The sequence below is a fragment of the Haliotis rubra genome, unplaced genomic scaffold (genome assembly GCF_003918875.1).
Source record: "Haliotis rubra isolate DU_JTF1 unplaced genomic scaffold, ASM391887v1 Scf299, whole genome shotgun sequence".
NCBI classification, from domain to species: domain Eukaryota; kingdom Metazoa; phylum Mollusca; class Gastropoda; order Lepetellida; family Haliotidae; genus Haliotis; species Haliotis rubra.
In genome coordinates this window covers 187,441-213,380 of record NW_025766967.1, presented here as the reverse complement: position 1 = coordinate 213,380, position 25,940 = coordinate 187,441, and the positions used below count along the sequence as shown (strand labels likewise).

Sequence of the window (25,940 nt, the reverse complement as noted above, 5' to 3'; positions counted from 1 at the left end):
TCTGATCAGCTCAAAGAGGAAGTCGATCAGCATGCATCACATGACAGCCTTATTATGAAATGTGTGCACTATCTGTTTTCTCAGCTATAGCATGTATGACCACGGGTTCAGAATACAACGGTCGCTCTTACAGATCAAATTCCTTTGTGGAAACTAATCCAAGGATCAGATCTTAATACAATGAAATGTTACAGGTCAAATTGGCGACTGGAAGAACTGGTTCACAGTGGCACAGAGTGACGAATTTGATCGACAATACGAACTGGAAACGAAGAAACATCCTTATTGTGGATGTCCAGTATAGAAAACTAACAACGCCCTGGCAATTGAATCAGCACACGCGGCATCTGTAAGATAAGGAAGTTCTTCCAACGACGCACAACATCTGATTGTTACAACCTCCACAAGTCACCAAAACGTCATTGTTTCTATGGTAAAAGTTGGTGACTGAGAAACTAACACACAAAAACATAAACAAGTGTTGTTTTCTGGCAAACAAAGAAAAGGGTGTCGCATTCGTTTCGTATGTATGTAAGGTGTTTGTCACCTCAGCTAAAATGGACAATAAATGTTCTACGCTAGTATATTTTGTTGGATTTAGTCGATTTGCCATGAATTGTTAATTAAGGTCACGGCACCGTCAGTTTTTGTATGGGTTCTGCATTAGATTATTGGTCCGTAAGTATTACATTTGGCATTCTTAGAAAAGAAACACATGTATTGTGAAATAAAGTACACATTTCCCAAAATACGATTTTTCTTCACCATATGTGTTAACGTAATTTACAAATTGTAATATATACTTCCTATCAAAGGTTTAGACTCACTAGTGTAAATATAGCCACTTACCTCAGGCAACTTTTCTTAACAAAGATTTGCAAACTATTCCATACTGTTTAAAGGTACTGTTTACACATGAACTGATGTATTGTAAAACAAATTTGTAATCATGAGTTCAAGAAATATCTTTCTGGCATACAATCCTCAATAAATAAAAAAACTGAGCAGAACAACAATACATGGTGAAAATTGGCTAATTTTTAACAAAAGTTTACACCAAAACGCACCTGTTCACATGCACGATATTTGCACATGCGTTTCAGGAATTTGATGCATGGTCCTCGTGCAATTCACCTGCATACGGTTTGCAGTTGGTTCCCTCAAGTTAGTGGCGAAATCAATCTTCGATGTTACCATGTATATCGATGTCCTACTCAGATATGTGGGAATGGCCCTTTCCCTTTTCAAAACATGTATTCAAACAGCAAAGTCGACTGAACAAATTTCGACTGTATGATGGTCGAGTGTTCATATATAAGTATCAAATAGTGATGATAATAAGTGTAATCTTGACTGTTTCGAGATTTAATCCTGAATGTAGAGGTAGGGCAAATTGACTGAGTTGTGACGCCTCAAAGAAGGGCTTTTTAAATATTTGTTCATGAGTAACACGTGGCTAAAGCGGATTGTCCAATTTGGTAAAGATAACAAACTATCGGCCTGTTAAAGTCAGGGTGACACATAAGTGTACTGCACAAAGGAGAAATGACGCTGACCTACTTTAGCTGTCTAACACAACCTGCAAGGAACATGCAATGGAACATGAGACTGCATAATGTCCTGCAATTTGTGGCTATCTTTGTTCCCTTTTTTCCACTGTGCAGTGTTGCTCCTCTTTCACTTGTACAGGATGTGGTTGCTTGACAGACAGACTGGTGGGCAGGAATATTCTGCCGTTTTTCGGGAGTAAGACTCTGACTGAGGGTGACTTCAACTTACTACAACAAACGACGAATTGATATCAAGTGGGTTAAATATGTCCATATATCTTGGTTAGATGGTCATGCAACAACCTGTGTGAAAAATATCATATTGTTTGGAATGTTCGTTTTGTGCATGAATCCGGTATAAACTATATGGTATTGTACAAAGTGTGTTACTGAGTTATGAGACCACTGCATCACTACACTCGATTGACAGCAGACCCGATCGTAGACGCATTATTAAATATGTTCTTGCATAACATTTAAGCATTTCAATAACATGTTGTGAAATATGTTCACGCATGTCCTCATGCTAGGGCTTGATGTCCCACTGGCAGGCCGTGTGAAGACGTATGTCCACGTCATGTCCCACTGTCAGACAATCTTTTCAACGTTACGAATTTGTCTTACAATACATCAATTCATATGTAAACAATACCTTTAAACATCATGGAATATTTTGCAAAATCTAGTTTAGAACAGTTGACTGTTTCGAAGATTTGAAGGAACAAAACAAGCCGAGTTTTAATATTGGTTCCTTTTGACTTCTCGCACATAATATTTTTTTCAAACATTGTTATGAAAAATATCAGACATGGTCATCTTAAGAGCATCATGGAAATACCATTATAAGTCCTATTTTGGGTTATAAATTTGCATGATCTGTAGGTCAGACACATTTTCGAAATGCAAATATTTGTAAACATCACTCTTGTATTATTGTCAGAATAGATTTATTACAGATTTGTAACCGAAATTGGCACAGATGTCCCTGTATTTCCAGTTGTGTCTGTCTGCACATGTCTGCTTTAGATGGGGGCTGGTCATGTCCAACGTTCAGACGACTACGTTATTCTGTTGTAAATATATTGATGGGCAACTAGCCTTAGCTAAGGGAAAATGAACCATAGAAACACGATGTTACACCACAAATCACAAACACACACACACATATATATATATTCTCACATAAAATATCACAATAAAGGCTATTCGAACTGTAGTTCCGTGTATAATATTGAGCATTGCCTGATTTCAGTCAGTACAAATCATAACATTATCGTTATTAATGAATGTATTATATGTATAAATACAATGAACAGCATAGTAGCATCCACACAATGAACATAATACACCACCAACAGGAATACGGACAGGGAGGTTCTAGCGGTAGGTGCACAAAGGCTCCAAAGTAGGTTACAGTGCCGCTGGAGCATTTGCCAAGCTGGATATCGATGATGGCCACTACAGACCTATGTATGGATGCCAGATGGACATATCCGCTGGTGAAGATAGACGGAGTTTACCTGTTTGAGGCGGAGGCGCTAAAGACAATGAAATCCCGTCAAATCAGGGAAGATGACATCTTCCTGTGCACTTATCCTAAATCAGGTGAGATATGATGAGGTATTCCTTGTATCGGTAGAAGGTAGGGTATCATGAATTTAGTCGTCTTGTACACCATGGGAACGGTGGGCAATTGCTGCACCCGTACACACTAATACAAGACAATGTGTTATGTCTGTTGGCAGTGCATTTGTAAGATATCAATTTTGTACAGTAGATGCTGGCTCGCTTCTTTACCGCATTTTTCGAAAGTAACAGATCTGGGGCGAAAGATTTATTTACTGTCGTCTCCCAGCACCTAAAGTCCGTATTTTGGAATTCCAATGGTAGATCGAATGGGTTGTGGTACTTCCATATAGGTGCATGTGTGCGTGTATTGCTGATTTTCTTAGAAACGAATTATTTGCCCCAATTTAATATTCCAGGAACTCATTGGACTTGGGAAATCCTCAATATGATCGTAGCAGGCAAGGCCGAATATGCCAAACAATGGAAAAATTCGGCTGCACTGGAATCCAGGACCGAGGAAGGACTGGAGGAACTAAGATCACCAAGGATCATCTATACCCATTTATTGCCAAGGTGGGGATAATTGTGACATGGCAAAGACATATGAAAAGTAAGGAAGCCATGTATGAGCCTAGTTGTTAAAGCGTTAGTTAATCACACAAAGGTCAGATCCATTCCCAGCATAGAAACCAATTTTCTAGTGTTGAATGTTTCAGAGTTATGCAGAGGGAAAGTAGATGTTATTTTTTTTTTAACAACTGTACTCAAACTATACGTCAAGGACATTTTTAATGTTACATGTTTATGGTATTCATAGACAGATGCCAGAGATGCTATGGGAACGCAGGTGCAAGGTTGTGTACGTCCAGAGGAATCCCAAAGACTGTGCGGTGTCGTACTTTTGTCAGATGAGCCAACAAGTATTTGAGGACAGCCCCTCAAAGCAGGTGTCCTTCACTGGCTCCTGGGACGAGTTCCTGATGCTCTTCATACCAGGTTGTGGTATGAACATTTTCATCTTCACATTCAGTTGAATGGTGCAAATGACACTGATGGGTCATTTGACTCCTTTTGAAGACGGGATGTTTATTCTGTTTCAGTAATAATTCAGCGTGTTATGAATGGGGATCAGAACAGTGATGCTACTGAAGAGAATGTCACTAAAACCTTTACTACTTGTGGGAATCATTAGTCATGGTATATGTCATAAAAATATAATAGATTGATGGCTTGAACATATTACCTGATAAACTTACAAAACATTGAAAGGGGTGTGGTGGTGGCGTTGATTTGTGGGTGAATGTATCAATATTATTGTTAAGTAAACTGAGCGAAAAAATCCTTCACATCTGGATGAATAAATTATATTGATAAGGGGTAGTACATGGTTCTTAATATGGACGAATACCACAATCGACAGGTCTCATCCGCCCATTTCAACTGTGTGAAAACTCGACCACTCACGAGTCATGTGTCTAACCTTGAACACGTGTGCTGGGGATTAGGAAAAACATACGTTAACAACCCTTGTGATACATACGACTCTCATGCCACGGCTTGCAAATGTTGAACGTCAACGGGAGTGCACTTGGCATTCTCCAGGCTAGCCAGACTACTATGACTGTTACACGTGGGGTACAATAGACGGACACGTTACAAACCGAGGACACGACGTCGTGCTCGTTCAAAGCAAGGGTACGACATCAGATTGCTTCAGGTTAGTACGGCCGGCTGTGACGTCACATTCAAATGCTTAGGAAAATCGAATGTCATTTGCGTAATCGTATTACGAACACTACGTCAACCAGTAACGCACTGTTTAGGCGTCGTGGAACTGGCCCAGCCATACAAAACTGCTTGGGCGCTGCCCATCTTCATGCCTGACGTCCTTATGTTTGGCCGATTCTAAGACAGGTACACTGTAATGAACGCCTATGCTGGGCTTAACTGCACCTGCGCTTGAATCAGATACAACAGGTTTAACGCTACGGTTCTGCTGACAGAAGAGTGCGAATGGGTAGTCGGAGCGATCCGTCATGCCCTGAGCTGCATGCATTACTTTTGTGGCGATCGCATAATGGTTTGGTGAGTATTCCGCAGGAACCTTAGCTGGCATCGTCTCATAATTCGTGGGAACCTCAACGGGATATTGTGAACAGGTCCTTGTTCCAGAACTGGTGCTGTTGATGGCCCAGACCAATTCCACCAAAACAATGTGACATCACACACAGTTGTATTGACATAACATCTCCTGGTATTGACGTCATGGCGTGGCCATCGAGATCATCTGACCTCAATCCCATCAAACGCGTGTGGGATGCTCTTGGAAAAGTCAACCCCAGAATGGTCAAGAGCTGGACGCATGGTACAGCAATGGGGCAGGTTGCAGATGCTCATGCTGGTTTTTGGGGTAAGGCAGTCAGTGGAACAAGGTTGAATTGCTGTTGTCATCCTGGCTGCTAGTCCCTGTGAAATAGAAAAATGTACCAAATGGCGATACTGTTGACTGTGGAAGGTGCACCAGGTGCATTGCTGCTCATGGTCCTGGTGTCCAATTCCAAGGGCTTTGATTATTTTTGGTATGTTTCAGTTCCTTATGGTTCGATATTTCACCATGTTCAGAAATGGGGAAACGTTTCTGCAATGCAGAAAGGATGTGAAATATGCTATGTGCAGTACGAAGACATGAAGCAGGTAAAATGTTACAGGACCAAGACAATTAGTCAGGTGTTTTGAAAATGCTTAACTGTATTACATCTAGACGTTTAAGCTTCCGGGCAAAAGAAAGTTATCACCAACTTCACTTGAACACAAATAGAAACAAAGATGTATTTGAGATTTATGATAATTCAAGGAGTCAAAATTAACAACTGCATAAGTCAGGGAACACGTAATCAGTAGCGAATGAGACCACACTGGGAATCCATACACGTCAACACACGTCGTCAGTTGGCATATGACTTCAGCAGGAAAGCTGTTCCATAAGTCCAAAAGAGCCTGTTCAAGTTAATGTCGGTTCGCTGGAGTTGGTACACGCTGTCCCAGCTGACAAGATGATCCCAGATATGTTCAATCGGGTTCATGATTGGAGAACACACTGGCCAAAGCAATACGTTGACGTTAACATTGTTCAGGTATTCTGGCGTTGGGAGGCCTTGCATTGCCAGGCTGGAAAATGACTCCTCTTGGCTGTTGGCGACTAAAGAGCACTACAAAAGTCTCAACATTCCATTCCTGTGACATCACTAGGCATTCAGATGTCATAGGATTATAACCTGGCTACAAATGCTGCCCCATACCACGACGTATCCTCCATCGAAAGAACTTCTTGAACACAATTTGGCACTAGTTGCTCTCCTGTTCGTCGTAGAACTCGAACTCTGCAATCGTTTCTGAGCAGACTGAACAGAATTTCATCTGAAAAGAGCACAGTCTCCCATTGACGTCGCTGCCACCGACGTATAGTTCGTGCCCATTGCACGTTTGTCTCTGTTGATGGTGTAGACAGATCTAGGCCATTTCACGGAAGGGGCAGTTAACTAGAATACGAGTCATACCAAGTCGTCGAATGATTGTTCGTCTCCTGATGGTGTATCCTAGTGCTGTCGGAGTGGATCTGTTACGGAGTGGATCTGCTGGATGAAGCTGTATTTGGCCGGTGTCATGACGCTCGGTCTTCACGATCTTGGGCGGTCTTGGGTCTGACCTGTTTGCTGGTCGCGGTTTATCAATTTTCTGATGGTGGCCTAGCTGCTGGTGAAGGTTCTAACCAGCTGACGTTGGAAGCCCCCATATTGGCCATACCAATTTATGCCACATTCATGCAAGTGCATTTGGACCAATATCCCTGAATTACTTCGGACCAATATCCCACAATTACTTTTTGTCACGTTTTGAAAAATAGCAAAATTTAACATCAGCTGCTTTGCTATCGGAACCATTTTGCGGGTTGCGGATTTAAACCTGTAGTAGCTTTATTTTTTTGGTTTTTGCTTTTTATATAATTATTTTTAAAGTGATAACGTTCTTTTGCCCGTCCGTTTAGTATCCTGGCTCTATAGTCTGATATCGTGCTTAATGTGACGTCGAGGCTTCCTCAGATCTTTGCAGACTAAATTTACATGCATAATAAAAGGCCATTGTAGCAGTCCAATCTTGCTTCAACTAGATAACATGTGACTTGAATTAGGAGGAGTACAGCGTTTCGTCCATAATGTAACATGTGACTGTGTTGAGAAGAAGCTGTGCATTGTTGTTTCCATAATATAACGTGTGACTGTTTCACACTGAGAGCAGTGCAATATCGTGACCATATTGTATCATGTGGCAGCAACATCATGTCCATAGTGGAGAAGTAGGGGAGAACTGCCACGTTTACCAATACTTAACTACTTTACGTGTTGATTCCCAAGTTGAAAATAAAAAAAGAACCTTGTTAAAAACTGCAGCTGGCAAGGAGCAAGACTATGTGATGTAATTAACACTCGTAGTTACAACATAACTAATATGCACCCCTCAGTATCAGTAGTCCAACTTGCAACCAGGGTTAGGGGGGATATGGTCATCTCACCTAATGCTGGTATCCCGATGTAATTCCTATCTCCCCTTATCTACAACAAAATTCTAGAAAAGCCTACACAATACACAATGTCATTTAGAAAGTGGTCAAATGTGTGCTGGCCATTAGGTGCCTGAGTCTGAAGGGGTGGATTCAATTCCCGGATGGAACTCAACCCAACATAGTTACAACAACCTGTACTTTACTAAAAAAGTGTAATCCTAAATATAACACATGGTACACTAACGCAGTTGATTCTGGAATAAGGTCCGTTTAGCCTCTTCCAGATCATTTTGTCTAAATCTTGCAAAGTCAAAGACATCATGCATACATGTTTAGGATTATTGACACAATAATCTTGCATAATGTACATTATAGTATTATTGCCCACATTTGTTTACATTCGTGTAGCTGCACCTTTTTTGCTCTACGTCCATATGCGTTCTCTTTAAGGATTGTGTGGCTCAAGTAAAACAGATAGCGGAGTATCTCGATTGCCCCCTTTCTGAAACAACGTACCAGGACATAGCGGATGCTTGCTCATTTGAGAATCTCAAAACTGCATGTGAGAATAACAAAGATCAGACCTACCACAACCATTGGATAGACGGATCAAGTGGGTTTTTCAGGAAAGGTGGGTGTTTCAGATACGAACGACAATTGTAACCTTACTGCTCGTTGAGTGGGTGCTGTTGGTAGCTTATGTACACATTGTCAGTAAATGAAGCATAGAAAATCTATTTTCAGAGTATATATGTTTGAGAAATTGCCCTGAGTAGATTTAGCACCTAAAATGAACATACCTGGCCAATGATTCTGATCAGCTCAAAGAGGAAGTAGATCAGCCTTCATCACAGGACAACCTTGTAATTATTTGTACTCTCAACGATAACGGGACCAGAATACAACGGTCGCTCTTACAGATCGAATTCCTTTGTAGAAACTAATGCAAGGATCAGATCTTAATACAATGACATGTTACAGGGCAACCTGGCGACTGGAAGAACTGGTTCACTGTGGCACAGAGTGACGAATTTGATCGACAATACGAACTGGAGATGAAGAAACATCCTTACTGTGGATGTCCAGTATAGAAAACTAACAACGCCCTGGTAATATATTCAGCACACGCGACATTTGTAAGATAAGGAAGATCTTCCAACGACGCACAACATCTGATTGTTACAACCTCCACAAGCCCCCAAAGCGCCATTGTTTCTATGTTAGCATGGTAAAAGTTGGTAACTAACAGAGACTGATTGTTCATAAACACAATTGGTTTTCTGGCAAACAAATAAATGGATGTCACCTTCCTATTCTATGTGTGTAAGGTGTTTGTCACCGTAGCTAAAAACACTGTATGGATAATAAATGTCATGTGCTATTACATTTTGTTCGATTTAATGAGAACGGACGGGTCATGACCTTCATTGTCACCCTCAGACAGGACATATCAACACATTTGTGAAAACAATGCTGGAACCAGTGACCAACGACACATCTGGCACAATTGTTACTTTTCAAAAGTTACACAAACCTGAGTTCGAGCAATAACTCAAAGATAACAAAATCTTGATTACACTCATTGACAACTTTTGTGAAAACGTGACAACATATAATGTTTGTGATATGGAGCAAAGTCTGCACGTATCATTTTATGACATTGTGGGGCCTTTTATGACCTTTCATAACAATTGCTATTCATATTCTTGCATTAGACCATCATAAGAGATAAATATTTCAATGTTAAAACTGTTAAGGATCTTTTTAATACTGCTCATTTTCATTTCATTCTTGGTTTTTTAAAAGAGATATATTGGTTAAATGAATTTCGACCTATGTTTTGTAAATAGATAAGGTTTTATAACTGGTAGTTTAGATTATCAACTTCGATTAGTGGCTGTACCCTCAAAGGGGGTTGAAGCATTGTAAAATTATTGTCCTCCTGAGAGGGTACGTAAGTCCGAACACATTTAAGGTAAATTTAAACTTGACACTTTTTGATCGTAGAATATGTGTGTTTTTACTTTATGGCTAGATTTGTCTTCAATCACCAATGGATGAAGGGATGGTGTAAATCCCACTAGGGTCCATGCAGGTAGCAAAGGTACTGTAAGTCCCCATGGTCCCTAGTATGGTGATCTACCTTCAGTTGTTGGTGATCTATAGCCCGTTTCTATTTTGTACTGTCTATAATGATTTAATTTTACGATAGCGTACTAGTTTTAAATTTATATAGCTGTGATACTCTAGTATTTTTACTGTCCTTCGATGACAGGTTTTTACGTTATACATTTATTGATGTGAATATTGATATAAACTGTTCTCGTCACGATGTGGCTGCAATATTGCCGATGTGACGTGAAGTTTTAACTCACTCACTCACTCTTGCATGAGAACGTGGAACACATGTCGGGATGTTTGGGATGCCTGTACTGACGGCTAAAGTTGTTGAACTTACTGATGACACAACAGTTTTTCCAACTTCTTCAGGACGATTTCTATTGACCCTTACTGTAAGATTGTTTGCCTAGCTTTCATTTTCACCCTCAGACAGGACACACACACACACACACACACACACACACACACACACACACACACACACACACACACACACACACACACACACACACACACACACACAGAGTGCTGAACCCAGTAACAAGCAACCACAATTCTTGCACAATGATTACTTTTGAAAACGTATACAAAAATGACTTAGAAAACTAACTCCAGGGGTTTAAATATAACACAAACCTGAATAGAGTGAGTGCCAAATTGGGTGACTAAGTGACCATATATAATGTTTGTAATATGAGGCAAAGACTTCAAGTTTCATTTTATAGATTTAAAACAAAAATGATTGGCCTTTCATGACATTTACCTGTCAAATACCTGTCATCGAAAGACAATAAAATAGCAATACTATCACAGATGAACATTTAAAGCTAGCATGTAATCATAAAATGATACCACTACAGAGAACCATATAAAAATGGTCTATAGAACGCCAGTCACTGAAAGTAGATCACCACACTAAAGACCATAGGGACCTACCGTACTTGCGCTACCTGCACGGACCCTAGCTAGATTTACACCATCCCCACAGTCAAAGCAAAAGCCTCAGAGCTTGATGATGGATAGTGTCCAGTTTTTGTAAATAACCTTTACATGCTCCACCATACCATATACGATGGAGACGTAATCAAGTTTTTACCGGATCAATGACCTTTATAAGTATAGGAGGGTTCTTTGATGTCCTCGACACTTTGAATTAGAAATGACTTTCAACAAATCAAGTACCTTCTGTCATTTAGCTTTAATGTATTTTATATGTGGCATGAAAGTTAAATGAGAGTAAAAGATAAGACCCAATCACTGAATCAGTTAAAGCCTATGTGTTTTAATGCTAAACAACGTGACAGACAAAATTATACCTTTTTCAATACCCTTATCCTGGCTGTATTGATCAAACAGGGTAGACCCCTTCAGGATTGGAAATTGCCTGTCCGTTAAAAAGTGTGATATATAAATTTGCACCCTGTTTGCCGTGGGTTGCGCCACTGTATTGGTGGAGAAAGGGATTCTGGTAGTTGCCAGGGCAAACGAGCTGTGAACCGTGTTCCTATTCCCCATCACACTACTTTGACCCTTACTGGTAAAATGGTCCCAGTTCTATCAATTTGCTGCTCATGCCAAACCCGTCCACACGATATGTTTACACATTAACACAAACGGAACATTTCAATTTTGAAAGATTGTACTTTGAAACCACAAAATGATATTGGTAATATCACATGGAGAAATATATTATCGGCATCCACACAGATTCCATATAGCCTTAATATTATTAGTGGAAAATTCCTCCTCTCTGCAACAGCAGAAATCTTTCAAAATGATATGGGTTTTTTTTCAATGTGAAACAATACGCACACAAATAAACAGGTCTTTCAGAAGGATCTGTGCAGTAGTCAATGAAAGAAGATCTTGTCTCTCTTATAAAGGGGCTGTGACGGTGGGGTAGCCTAGTGGTTACAGCGTTCGCTCGTCATGCCGAAGACGCGGGTTCGATTCCCCACATGGGCATAACGTGTGAAGCCCATTTCTGGTGTCCCCCGCCGTTATATTGCTGGAAAATTTGCTAAAAGCGGCGTAAAATCAAACTCACTCACTCACTCTTATAAAGGGCCAGTTTGACTCTGAGATGATGAAAAACAACAGGCCAGTATCCAGCCTGTCGTGTTCCTCAAAACTCATGGAGCGAGTTGTTGCATCACACCTCAAAGAGCACATGGAATCAAACTACGTGTTTGAAGTTATGCAATCTGCATATTGTCAAGGGAACAGCACCTAAACACCGATTCTACAGTAGGAGTCATCCTAGTCTTACTGGACCTATCCGCTGCGTTTAACATGGTCGCCCACGGCATCTTAGTCTCCATCCTTGAACGTAGGATCAGGGTAACTGGTCTAACGCTGAAATGGATCAGGTCCTGCTTATGAAACCGACATCCGTCAGTGAGTATTCGTGGAACAGATTCGGAGAAGGAAGAACTTCACTTTGGAGTGTCTCAAGGGTGTGTCCTCGGTCCAATTCTGTTTGTCATTTATACCTAACCACTTGGAGACATAGCCCGATCACATAACCTTGATTTTCACTTGTTCGCAGATGATACACAACTCCAAGCCTCTGCAGTCGTTGAGTTGAGTTGAGTTGGGTTTTGCGTCACATCGGCATTATTCCAGCCATATAGTGACGAGAACAAGTTTGCATTAATAAACATTGTAGGTACATACTCGGAATGAGTTTTATTTCAAAAACATATATTCATTACATTGTCATTTAAAGCAGAAAAAGTCAAAGCACCAAATTTAAAGGCAGGCAATTTGTTAGTCACATTTCACAGTTACAATTTATGATACAGATCAACTTCCCTCAGGTAATTCACTATCAGATGAGCGCTCACGCGGGAGAACAGATCTTTCAGGTTTCTTGCATCATAATGTGAGTCCCTTGCAGACGATTAGTCCACGCATTCAAGCAGAATATGCTTGATGGTGAAAACCTCATCGCAAGAGACACACATGGGGGTCCATCCCCATCCGTTTTCAGCAGATAGTCATGAGGAAACCGACTGTGGCCAATACGACATCGTCGTAAAATTACCTCATCACGTCTTGACTGACAACCCAAGTAGGTATAGTCGTCAGCCTGTGATGCAGCCTGTGCTGCGATTTAAAGTTGTATTGCTGATGTCCAAAACTGGATGACACTTCCTGAAGCTGAGTTAAGACAAAACAGCTCATTCTCTGTTCAAGTTCGACACGACAAAGGTTGTCCTAAGTGTATCACTAAACCCACTGATCATGCTCGCAATCTTGGGTGATACTTGACAGCACTATCAGCTTTGAAAAGCACGTCAATAACATGTGCAAAAATGCCTACTATCTTATCCGAAACATTGGCTTAATCAGGAAGTGCATCAACCAGCAAACTGCAGCAACACTGACGCAAGCATATGTATTCCTCGGTTGGACTATTGCAATGCTCTGATTCAGGGGTTTCCAGAATATCTCCTGAACAAGTTACAGAGAGTCAAGACCTCAGCTGCCCGAGTTGTGACACGCACAAAGAAGACAGAACATATAACACTTGTTCTTATGACATTGCACTGGTTACCCATCCGCAACGTATCCAGTACAAAATATTGTGTCTGATGTTCGAAGCCTTGCACAACGCGGCACCGAGCGCAAGAATATCAACCAACACGTCATCGCAAGAGCACATGTGCCAGGCAGTGGTCAGCCGGAACTGAAAAGTGAAAAGGTCTTTTCAGTTTGTCGGTCCAACTTTGTGGAACACGTTACCCCTCTCTCTCTTCGATCAGTAGAGACGTTCAGCACATTCAAATCCAGATTAAAAACTCATTTGTTCAGCATTGCATAAGGAGTTTAACAGCGCTCTTGAATAGTCGTCTTAAGACTGGATATTAGCGCTATATAAATGTATATAATGTAATGTAATGTATGTGAAACTAAACTGTAATTGTGCATTATCCTAACAGCTTGATATCCCTTTTTGTAAAGTTTTCCCGTGGGACATTTGCCATTCAGATTGTGCCACACAATCTATTTCACTGTATTTTATGCATTTTATTAAAATGCAACCCACCATTATAATGGCATTTGCTATCCATTAATAGACATTGTATTTATCACATAAACCGTCACAATTTAGCTATTCCAGCTGTATACTTGTGTATAACAATTAGCATAACAAGAGTTCCATTAATATCAATCATATCATTATTAATGAGTGCATTATATATAATCTTATCCCAGACGAGATCATATTTGTCATGCAACTTAGGCATGAACAGGCATACGGCAGGAAAGTTCTAGCAATAAGTGTACACATTCTCTACAGTAGTTTCCAGTGTCGGGGGAGTATCAGCCGAGCAGGATATCACAATGGCCACCACAAACCTATGTATGGATGCAAATTGGACATATCCGCTCGTGAAGGTAGAAGGAGTTTATCTGTATGAGGCAGAGGCACTGAAGACAATGAAATCCCGTCCAATCAGAGAAGACGATATCTTCCTGTGCACCTATCCAAAGTCAGGTGAGATGTGATGATTCCATGTATCAGTAGAAGGTGGGATATCATGAATGTAGTCGTCTTGTACCCCAGGGGAACGGAGGTCGATGGGGTAGAGCTCGTACGCACCAATATACTATACGTGAGCCGTGAAGATCCGGGTTAGTTAGTGAGTGAGTGAGTGAGTAAATCGGCAATATTTCAGACATATCGTGACTAAATCAATTATAGATTTATAATAATTCGAAAGTAGTAATTAAATCTAAAACAGTTGAACTGTTGAAGACGACACAATATAAAAACAGGCTGTAGATCGCTAACAACTGTAGGGAGATCACCATACCAGGGACCATGGGGACTTACAGTGCCTTTGCTACCTAAGTGAGTGAGTGAGTGAAATGTTATTAAGATGAAATTCGCCTCTGCTACCTGCATGGCCAGATCCGGGTTAGAATTAGACTTCAGCAACCCATGCTTGTAAGAGGCGACTAACGGGATCGGTTGGTCAGGCTCCCTGACTTGGTTGAGTGAGTGAGTGAGTTAAAATTTTACATCGCATCGGCAATATTACAGCCATATAGCGATGAAAACAAAGTTATCAATTTAAAATATCTGTCGACAAAGGACAGCAAAACTAACTAGACTATCACAGATAGATATTTAAAACTAGTAATGAAATCTAAATTACTTTAGTGAGTGAGTGAGTGAGTTAATATTTAACGTCACATCGGCAATATTTCAGCCATATCGTGACGAGAACATATGTGACATTGAATTGGAAGATATGTATATTATATACAAAAAAACTGTCGACGAAGGACAGTAAAACAACTAGAATATCACAATTACAACTAAAACTAGTGTGGAAAGTTAAAACTGATAGCACTATTTAGACAATACAATATAAAAACTGGCTATAGATCGCCAACAACTGAAGGTAGATCACCATTCTAGGAACCATGGGGACTTACAGTACATTTACTTCCTGTATGGACCCTAGCTGGATTTACATCATCCCTTCAGCCGTTAGCAATTTAGCAAATCTAGCCAGGTATTCTACGATTAAAAAAATGGAACGTGTTAATTTACTTCAAAGGTTTTGGGACTTACGTATGATTTGGTTGACACGCGTCATAGCATCCCTATTGCGTAGATCGATGCTCATGCTGTTGGTCACTGGATTGTCTGCTCCAGACTCGACTATTTACAGACCGCCGCCATATAGCTGGAATATTGCTGAGTGCAGCGTAAAACTCATTCACTCACACCAAACATCGGTGTGAGTTACAAAGCCACAATGACTGCTATCTAACCTTCCCCATGCTAGGACTCATATTTATGGCTGCAATGTACCCTGCTTATCTGTAAGATACATGTCGTGTGTCCGGAGGTCGTATGGTTGTTGGTAGTGCATTTGTAACATATCAATTTAGATGTTTAAAAGCTCTTGAGATACTAAAGGTACTTTCAAATGTTAAATAGGTGTAGGCAAATCGATGGATAAAAGAATGGAGACAAATAACAGCTGCAGCTGTTATTGGTTATCACTACGGTTAGCTGGTGAATTTTCCATTTTTACGGCAGAGGCTAATGATATCATGTTAGCTTAAACGTTCCAAGGAAACTAGATTTATCATACTTTCAGGCAATCAAAAGTGGCCATCTGTTTTGGTTGAAATTTTGAAATGGCATTTGCATATCTCTGTGGCTAATATTGACATCCTTTTGCTGTCTACCCAGTCACGTTGGTATTCTGGGAAATTACAAAGCATATTCCGCATCTAAATCGTCCACTGAGAAGTCACTATCAAGCAGTACTTTCCCATACACTGACCAAAAACCTATATTTGGCAGCTGGTACAAAACATGTGGCAGAAAGAAGGAACAAACAAATATCTAATAGGCTTAGTGGCATCAAGCCCTTATTGATCTAACTCATCAAGATAAAGTGGTAATGAGTAGATATTACATTGAACTCTCTGATAAATTATAATACTCAGTGTTTTCCATTAGTCCCTGATATGGTGATCTACCTTCAGTTGCTGGCGATCTATAACCCGTGTTTTATACTGTATTGTCTTCTTTTATTGGACTGTTTTAACTTTGTTCGCTAGTTTTATCTTCTTTGAGAGGCATTTTAGAAGTTGTGAAGATGAAGGAAAACTGATTTGTATGGATAGTCAACTTCTTTATTGCAATGAGTGCGACGTTTCGGTGTAGGTACTAATACCGTTATCAAGCAAGTGATACAACAACTGAATCAAGGAGAATATATACATAGCTGTATAGTGAGTATATACAATTAACAAGGTTGATGTACATTGGATATTTGATAAGTGATTACAGCAGAGGAGGTTGATGTACAGAGTGATTGATTGTGATTAGAGTTGAGTTTATACAATTGATGAGTTGACGTACAATAGTTGTGATTACAAGCACAAAGGAGGAAGCGTGGAACCCAGATGGACAAAGGAGGTAGGGAAGGATTACTGGTGGTGGTCTTTGATTAGGTGGTGATAGACTGACGAGATGAAATAACCTTGATCTCGATTCATGGTGGGGTTGTTGCGTTGGATGTTTATGGCTTCAAGGAGTTTCCTAATTTTGTAGTCTTGTCGGTTGATTTCTAGGATATCGATGTTGTTCCATAGGATGGCATGGTCAGGGTAGGCTTGGGTGTGGTCAGCTATGGCGGATTTGGAGTCGTTTTTCTGGACTGACGCTTTATGTTTCCTTGATTCGTAGTGGGAGCGGGCGGGATGTTTCACCAATATAGTAGACCAGATTCGTTGTCAATGTTGAGACTTCTATATTGGTGTATAAATTATTTTCGTAACGATATGGTTGAGATATTGCCGATGTGACGTTAAATCTTAACTCACTCACTTCTTATTATATAAATTGTTTTCGTCACGATATGGCTGGGATATTGCCGATGTGACGTTAAATGGGCAGCTCTTGTGCACGTGGCAGGTGCATTGAATGTTGTTCGCTATGGAGAGGAGATTTTGCAACGTCACATCGTTCCCTTCATCAACGTCAACGATGGATAGTTCCAGCATGCCAATGTTCTACCTCACGTTGCACGTGTTTGCCAGGACTTCCTCCAGCAAAGCAACGTTCAGGTGTTACCAATGACTTCTCGACCACCCGATTTCTTCCCCATTGAACATCTGTGGGATAATCTTGATCGACGTTTGCTCCAGCGTAATCCGCCACCTCAGGCACTGCAAGAACTGCACGCAGCACTTCACCAAGAGTATCCAAACATTCCTGAAGACAGCATTCGGCATCTCCTTTTCAATTAATGGCCACCGATGCCAAGCTGTTATCGATGATCGTGATGGTCCCACCAGATACCGACAGTTTATTCTGACCAAGTGGCTTCAATAGCCCGTTGTGTTTTTAACAAACACTTTCTGGATAAGGACAGTTTCTGGCGATCTATAACCCGTTTTTATGATGGAATGTCCGAAATAGCATATAATTTTAAGTTACATGCTAGTTTTAAATGTCTTACTGTGATATACTAGTAGTTTTACTGTCCTTTGGTGACAGATTTTTATATATTAAAATTATATAGTATTAATTGTTTTAGTCACGATATGGCTGAAATATTGCCAAAGTGACTATGAATTGTAACTCACTCACTCACTCATGTTTTGGAAATTTGTAAAGTGATGACTTTACTGCAATTGAGCAATGATGTCATGTTTAAATCAGTTAAATGCACTCAGTAAATGAACTTCAAAACAGCATGTCAAGTTTCTGATGGATGGATGTATACATAAATTCACATTTCCTGATATGTTCAAATTAACATGGAAAATAATTACTTATCCCAAATGCAATATTTCAGGGTCTCATTGGACTTGGGAAATCCTCAACATGATCGTAGCAGGCAAGGCCGAGTACACCAAACACTGGAAAAATTCTACCTTACTGGAACACAGATCTGAGGAAGTGCTGGAGGAACTGACATCACCAAGGATCATTCAAACGCATTTAGTGCCAAGGTAGGAATAATTCTGACATAAAACATCACAATCATTTGGGCTTAAGGGAACTATGGATGAGCCTGGTTGTTAAAGCGTTAACTAACCGGACCAAAGGTTCAGTTTCATTCCCAACATAGAAGCCCATTGTTTTGTATTGAATGTTTGCGCGAAGCCCAAGCACTGATCAACTGACCCGTGATGGTCCGGGTTAGAATATTGATCTTCAGTAACCCACGGTTGCCGTAAGATGCGACTAACAGGATCGGGTGGTAAGGCTCGCTGACTTGGTTGACACATGTCATCGGTTCCCAATTGCGTAGATCGATGCTGATACTGTTGATCACTGGATTGTCTGGTCCAGACTCGATTATTTACAGACCACCGCCACATAGCTTGAATATTGCTGAGTGCGGCGTAAAACTAAACTCACTCACTCAGTACAGTCAACTGCAGTAGACTTATTAGATATATTGATTAGACTAGCAATTTCTATTTCATTTTCGAATACCGAACTATGCCTTATCTGTGATCCTGAACAAAGAAGTGAGAAGTCTTTAGTTTACACTTGGAGAATTTGGATTCGTTAATTAATATCTGTCTAACTACAGACCAATCTCTTTAACGAGTTGTGTCTGTAAAACCATGGAACGAATGGTAAATAATAGTTTAACATGGTAACTTGAAACCAATAACCTTCTCACAAATATTCAATGTGGTTTCAGGAAAAACCGTAGTACCATTGATCATATGGTATCCTTTGTTAAAAATGCTATAGTAAATAAACAACATGGTGTATCAATTTTCTTTGATATCGAGAAAGCTTATGATACGACCTGGAAGCATGGCATTTTGAAGGATTTACATGACTTTGGTTTGAGGGGTCGTTTACCTCTTTTTATATTACAGTTTTTAAAAGACAAGCATTTTCAAGTCCGAGTGGGTTCAACCCTGTCTGATCATTACCATCAGGATCAGGGTGTCCCTCAAGGCAGTATTTTGTCTGTCACTTTATTTAGTATCAAGATCAACAGTTTATCCAAGGTTTTAAACGATTCAATTGATGGATCATTTTTTGTGGATGATTTTAATATTTCTTGTTGTGGTAAACATATGCATACTATTGAACGGCAATTGCGGTTGTGTTTAAATAAAATAAATCAATGGTGTCTTGAAAACGGCGTTAAATTTTCCAAGTCCAAAACTAATTGTCTACACTTTTGTAGAAAATATAAGCCCCTTAAAGATCCAGAATTATCTTTAAATGGCACTACGATCAAAGTTGTAAAGGAGGCCAAGTTCTTGGGTCTAATTTTCGACTCCCATTTAACTTTTTTGCCGCATATTAAATCCCTTAAAACTAAATGCCTGAATGCCCTTGATTTGTTCAAAGTTGTTCCCAACACAAAGTTGGGAGGGGATCAAGCTACCCTCCTCCACCGATATCGATCATTGGTCCGCTCGAAACTTGATTATGGCTCCATCGTATATGGTGGAGCCTGCAAAAGCAACCTTACACTACTTGATTCTGTCCACCACCAAGGCCTAAGACTTTGTCTTAGAACCTCCTTTAGAACCTCTCCTATTGATACTCTCTATGTTGAGGCAGGTGAGCCATCCCTTAACCAACGTCGTATCAAACTATCATTACAGTATGTAACAAAACTCTATTCTAATGAGTCTAATCCTGCATTTAACTGTGTTTTCAATCCTCTTTATGAGGATTTATACAACAAAAAGTCTTCTCTTGTTCTACCTCTTGGGCTCAGAATTAAATCATTCATTTCTGCTGCCGGCATTGAGCTGGAAAATATATCTCCTTCCCGTCTTCTTTTTTCTCCTCCTTGGCAATTCATTAGGCCACAAGTCGACACAACACTCACCAAATTTTAAAAATCAGAAACTAATCACTTACAATATAAACAAGAATATTATCAATTAAAAAGTAAATATAATACGTATAAACGCTTATTTACAGATAGGTCCAAGGATGGGGGCGCGGTTGCTTGTGCCACTGTCATTGGATCCAGAACAATATCTTCCCGATTACCAAATACTAGCTCTATTTTCACAGCAGAAGCTAATGCTATATTAATAGCTCTTAAATATATTAATAAACACAAATATAAACAATACATAATCTTTTCGATTCTCTTTCGTGTCTTCAGGCTATCAAAAATCTTTCTTGTAAACATCCACTATTAATAGAAATTATTGAATTGTATAATGAACTTGCTACTGGCCAACGCGACATCGTCTTTTGTTGGTTAACCAGCCACGTTGGCATTTCTGGGAATACAATGGCTGATCTTGCTGCCAAGGCAGCACTCAATAAATCTGTGACACCACTTCTTATTCCATACTCTGATTACAAAGCTAGCATTAGAACTTACATCCGTGATCTGATGCAGAAGAAGTGGGACACCCAAGTAGGTATCAATAAATTATATGAAATAAAACCTTATACCTGTTACACTTACTTGGGTTGTCAGTCCAGATTTGAAGAGGCCATTATGCGACGATGTCGCATTGGCCATACCAGATATACTCATGAATATTTGTTAAAAGGTGAAGTTGCTCCGTTTTGTATTCCTTGTGATGAAAGAATCACAGTCAAGCATGCCTTGCTTGACTGTATTGATTTTGCCATCACAAGGTATAAACATTTTAATGTCAAAACAGTGAATGATCTTTTTAATGTTAATTATCACTTAATAATTTTAACTTTCAAAGTAAAATTTAAAGATACGAATTTTTGTAATGCAGCATATTTGTTTTTTTAATTTTCGGCTAAATTTTCCTACAATCGCCAGTGGCTGTGGGGATGGTGTAAATCCAGCTAGGGTCCAAGCAGGTAACAAAGGCACTGTAAGTCCCCATGGTCCCTAGTATGGTGATCTACCTTCAGTTGTTGGCGATTTATAGCCCATTTTTACATTGTAGTGTCCGAAAATAATTTTCTACTTTTAAAGATAAATGCTAGCTAGTTTTAAGTCTATCTGTGATAATCTAGTAGTTTTACTGTCCTTCGTTGACAGGGTTTTATATGTTATATGTATGAAGTATGAATATAGAATTAGCTTTAGTGACGATATGGCTGAAATGTTATATTAATAATTATATTAATCTTAACTCACTCATTCGCTCACTCACTCTGATTAATAATCTTTAAAATTAATTCCACAACATAGGAAGTGTTACGAGAGTGTTTTTTTGGTTGTAATTTGTAGTATCATTGATTACGTGATAGTTATTATGGGTCACACTGTTTAAAGTTTTGAGTGTGGGTTGCGGCTCACATCTTGTATCATATATGTTCAATGGCAATACTATTGTTAGCAGTACGCCTTTTTGACAGCGATCCAGAGTTGCCTCCCTTGTTTTTTTTGTTTTTTTTACTCCCGGTCGTATGTTCGAGAAAATAGCCTAATGATCTGAGTGGATACTGATGCTGCCCACATTTACTAGAATGCTCGAGAACTGTGTAAGAGCTATATAAAGGCTGGTTGTTGCGTTGTGCGGCGGGAATCACACACGGACTTTATTACATGACTTGATTTGTGTACATCTGTCTGATATCGACATCGTCCGACCTACATTTCTAGACTGACCCTGCTCGTCTATATTCAACATAATAATGTCATTGTAAACAAGCTTCATTCAGTATATCTGCTCGCACTGTAAATGTCAAGACTCTGGTGAGTTAATATTCTATATTTGTGACCCAATATTATAGATTTGTGACTCAACTGCATTGTACTAGATGTCTGTTTTGTCGTTCATTGTAGCGTGCTCATTTTTTGTTCAACATATTATTGAATATTTTAGACTTAGCCAAGGCTCGCTAAATACAATGTATAGTCACAGTGCAGGATATTAACCATCCCAAAACACACTCGCGTGATAACCTATATTGCACTCGTCAGGTGAAATATTGTACTCGAAATATACTTGAAGCGTTACCTATGTATTATGATACATGCTTCCGATATTTGCAGACAGATGCCAGAGATGGTATGGGAACGAAGGTGCAAAGTGGTGTACGTCCATAGGAACCCAAAAGACTGTGCGGTGTCATACTTTTGTCAGTTGAGCCAACAAGTACGTTATGACAGCCTCTCACAGCAGGCGACCTTCACTGGCTCCTGGGACGAGTTCCTCGGGTTTTTCTTGGAGGGTTGTGGTATGAAAAATGTCATTTTCACACTCATTTGCATGGTACCGATAGCGTTAATGGGTCATCTGTCTCCTATTGTAAACATGATGTTTACTCTGCTTCAGTGTGTCATGACCGGGGATCAGAACAGTGGTGCTACTTAAGAAAACGTTAATAAAACATTTACTACTTCTCGGAATCATGAGTTATGATATATACTGAAAGCCATTAAAAACGCAATTGGTATTTGTTGTCCTGAAACTTACAAAAGTTCTATTGAAGATTTTTTTCCTGCGATACAGAGGATGTAGGGATAAAAGGCTGTTACTCTAGCCCATTTCGAGTTTGAGTCCCGGAGCATTCCTCTCACATGAACTTTGATACTTAAAACTGAACCTTTGACATTTATCGTAAACACAACCACATTCATGAAACACGTTGTGCACATGCATTACCTGCACCCAGGCCCTGTAAAAGCACAAGGAATTGTGGAACTCAATCACTTTGAGAAAATGCCACACTTGACACAAGACGAAAGGAATCAGGTTATCGGTATGGTCAGCCAAGGTGCTTCAGATGTGATGATTGCCAGGCACTTTAATGTGCATCCATCCACTGTAAGTCGACTCAGACAACGTTTTCGGGCTACCGGAAGTGTTGCTGATCGTCCGCGACCTGGTGCACCACCTGTGATAACAGCTCGACAAAACCGCAATATCCGAGGTTCACACTTGCGAAATCGGTTCCAAACAGCTGATGATTAGGCAAGGAGGACAATTGGGACAAGTCAACATCATTCCAACGCCCAAAAGGTGCAAGGACGCCTTGCTGCCTTCAACATCCGGTGTCGTCACCCGTACCGTGGTCCAACCTTATTGCATCGCCACAGACTTGCCAGACAGCGATGGGCAGCAAATGGGGCCAATCTTGGCAACAGGACATGGCCAAATGTAATTTTGTCAGATGAATCCAGGTTTAACTTATCCTTTGCAGATGGACGTCAACAGATTTATCGACGTAAAGGAGAAAGACTTGCGCCAAACTGTGTCCTTGAACATGATCGTTTTGGACGGGGTGGTGTCATGATCAGACCACAGACCATCACAGGCTGCAGACCATCCAACAGCTGTTCCTGAGAAATGTGTGTCTTTCAATGCCCCAAAGACTGCGAGCATGTCTTGCAGCGCACGGTGGACACACACGATATTGACTGCAAGTGACCCCTCCTTTGCGTGATGTCGTTGTTGCGTCACTGATGTTGTTGTTGACTGGACATTTCCAGATGGAATTATTCACAGATGTTCACTTAAAACATATCTGCCAGTTAGGTTTATATATGTTGAAATTAGTGTGAGTAAAGAAAGTATGAATGTCAAATTGCATTTTTAATGGCTTTCAGTATATGTCATGAAAGGTTTGAACTGACTACTCCTGAATAGACTTAAACTACATGTACATGTGCACGGCGTTTTCCCATTGTTAATAGATTAATGGCCTGAACATTTCATCTGATGAACTTACATGATTGATTTTCTTCCTTTGAAAATGATGGGTGTGAAAGTATAAATAGTTTTTTGTACAATCCAGTTTGTAACGCTCGGATAGCTTTCATAAACTACATAAACACAATCACTAATGCAAAATTTTGTATGAATAATTACGTCAATGATCATAAACGTTTACAATCACCATCACGCCTTTATTAAATAATTGTATGATATCGTTCAATATAATAACGCAAAACAATTGACGTCTGTTCAGCTCTCAACCAATCATGAAACCGTAGTCCCTTAAAGGGTGTTTCCTAATAAAGCTGATTTGTAAGCCAATCAAACGCCAAAGAATCGTCTGGAACATTGTATCGTTAATGTCTTTAATTCGCATCATATCTTTAACTCCGGTGAGAGTAGGTAAGACCTAAAACATTCAAAGTAAATTTAAGGTTACCAGATTTTTAATCGTAATATATTTGTTCTTTTAATACCTGGACCCTTGAAGATCCGGGATAGAAATAGATCATCAGCAACCCATGTTTTCAGTAAGAGGCAACTAATGGGATCGGGTGGTCAGGCTCGCTGATTCGGTCGACACATGTCATTTTATCCCCATTGCGTCTATTGATGCTCATGATGTTGATCCCTGGATTGTTTGATTCAGACCCGATTATGCACAGAATGCCGCCATATATCTTGAATATGGCTGAGTGCGGCGTAAAACTAAATTTGCCTTCATCGCCAACATCGGGTGGTGTTAATCTACATTCTGTTGTTGGCAATCTACAGTTTTTTATATTGTTTTTTTCACTTCAATGCTGTCCTTTAATGAAAGCATGTTAGTTTTACTTTATATCAGTGATAGTCTAATAGATTTACTGCCCAACGCCTAGAGGTGTTGGTATATTGAATTATTCATTTTTAATGCATAAATTGTCCTCGTCTTATTTGGCTGGAATATTGCCGACATATTCAATATACACATTTGATGTCACTCTACATGTCTCTGTCATGGCTTTGACTTACTTTCTATATTTTTCAGTTCCGCATGGGTCGATATTTGACCATGTTAAGGGATGGGAAAACGTTTCTGATGTCCATCAAGGATTTGAAATATGCAGTGTGCAGTACGAAGACATGAAGCAGGTATGTGTTGGTTTATTCTTTGACGCTGCACTCCCAGCTTTATGCTGGCGGCCTGTAACTAATCGGGTCTGAATCAAACAATCCAGTGATCAACAGCATGAGCATCGATCTACGCAACTGGGATACGATGACATGTGTCGACCAGGTCAGCGAGCCTGACCATCCGATCCCGTTAGTCACCTCTTACGACAAGCACTATTCCACTGGTTTTAATGATTATTTTCGGATATTATTGATTTCATTATTTCCAGAAATTTCTAAATGCACATTATACTGATATTGCCCACAATCGGACGTTAGCTGAACTCTGACGCTATGCGTACATTTGTCTTCTCTTTAAGGATTGTGTCGCGCAAATAAGAAAAATAGCAGAATATCTCGATCGGCCACTTCCTGAAACAACGTACCAGGAGATAGCTGATGCCTGCTCCTTTGAGAATCTGAAAAATGCCTGTGAGAAAAACAAAGATCAGACCTATCACAACACCTGGCAAGATGGATCAAGCGGATATTTCAGAAAAGGTGAGTGTTATAAATCGGAACATCAACGCAGTGATATATGACACAACTGGTGGCCGAGTGGCAGCATGAGGTTTGCAGTTTATGTAGAGATGATCAGTAAACGAAGCATACCAAAGTCATATCTAGAATATATGGAATTGCCCAAGCATGCTACCCTAATGATCAGACCAGCAGCCAAGATGAACACACCAGGACGTCTTAATTCCATTGTGATGGGAAAAGTCGATTTGAGAATCCAGGAACATATTCACATTTTGCCTTTCAGCTAATGTTTTCCTCAACATTTTGTTTCCAATCAGCAACTTCAATCGGCTCAAAGAGAACGTAGATCAGAACAAGCATTGTCA

At 39.9% G+C, this 25,940-nt stretch overlaps 2 protein-coding genes across 2 annotated transcripts; both read left to right on the top strand.

Annotated features, from left to right (window-relative positions):
• The first annotated feature begins 5,384 nt into the window (after positions 1 to 5,384).
• Positions 5,385 to 8,771, top strand: LOC124282337 (sulfotransferase 1C1-like). Its single transcript, XM_046718304.1, has 4 exons — positions 5,385 to 5,529; positions 5,710 to 5,813; positions 8,131 to 8,311; positions 8,662 to 8,771. Exons 1-4 carry the CDS (start codon positions 5,385 to 5,387, stop codon positions 8,769 to 8,771), a joined length of 540 nt encoding a protein of 179 aa, XP_046574260.1.
• A 5,343-nt stretch (positions 8,772 to 14,114) lies between these two features.
• On the top strand, positions 14,115 to 25,921 carry LOC124282336 (sulfotransferase 1C2-like). The gene is made up of 6 exons (XM_046718303.1): positions 14,115 to 14,305; positions 18,141 to 18,297; positions 22,275 to 22,459; positions 24,968 to 25,071; positions 25,413 to 25,593; positions 25,893 to 25,921. Exons 1-6 carry the CDS (start codon positions 14,152 to 14,154, stop codon positions 25,919 to 25,921), a joined length of 810 nt encoding a protein of 269 aa, XP_046574259.1. The 5' UTR covers positions 14,115 to 14,151.
• Positions 25,922 to 25,940: the final 19 nt, after the last annotated feature.

Coding starts and splice junctions, on each gene's coding strand:
- LOC124282337 (XM_046718304.1), top strand. CDS start 5,385: ATGGCGTGGCCATCGAGATCATCTGACCTCAATCCCATCAAACGCGTG. Junction 5,530..5,709: donor TGCTCATGCTGGTTTTTGGG/GTAAGGCAGTCA, acceptor GGTATGTTTCAG/TTCCTTATGGTTCGATATTT. Junction 5,814..8,130: donor AGTACGAAGACATGAAGCAG/GTAAAATGTTAC, acceptor GTTCTCTTTAAG/GATTGTGTGGCTCAAGTAAA.
- LOC124282336 (XM_046718303.1), top strand. CDS start 14,152: ATGGCCACCACAAACCTATGTATGGATGCAAATTGGACATATCCGCTC. Junction 22,460..24,967: donor GTTTTTCTTGGAGGGTTGTG/GTATGAAAAATG, acceptor TATATTTTTCAG/TTCCGCATGGGTCGATATTT. Junction 25,594..25,892: donor AAGCGGATATTTCAGAAAAG/GTGAGTGTTATA, acceptor GTTTCCAATCAG/CAACTTCAATCGGCTCAAAG.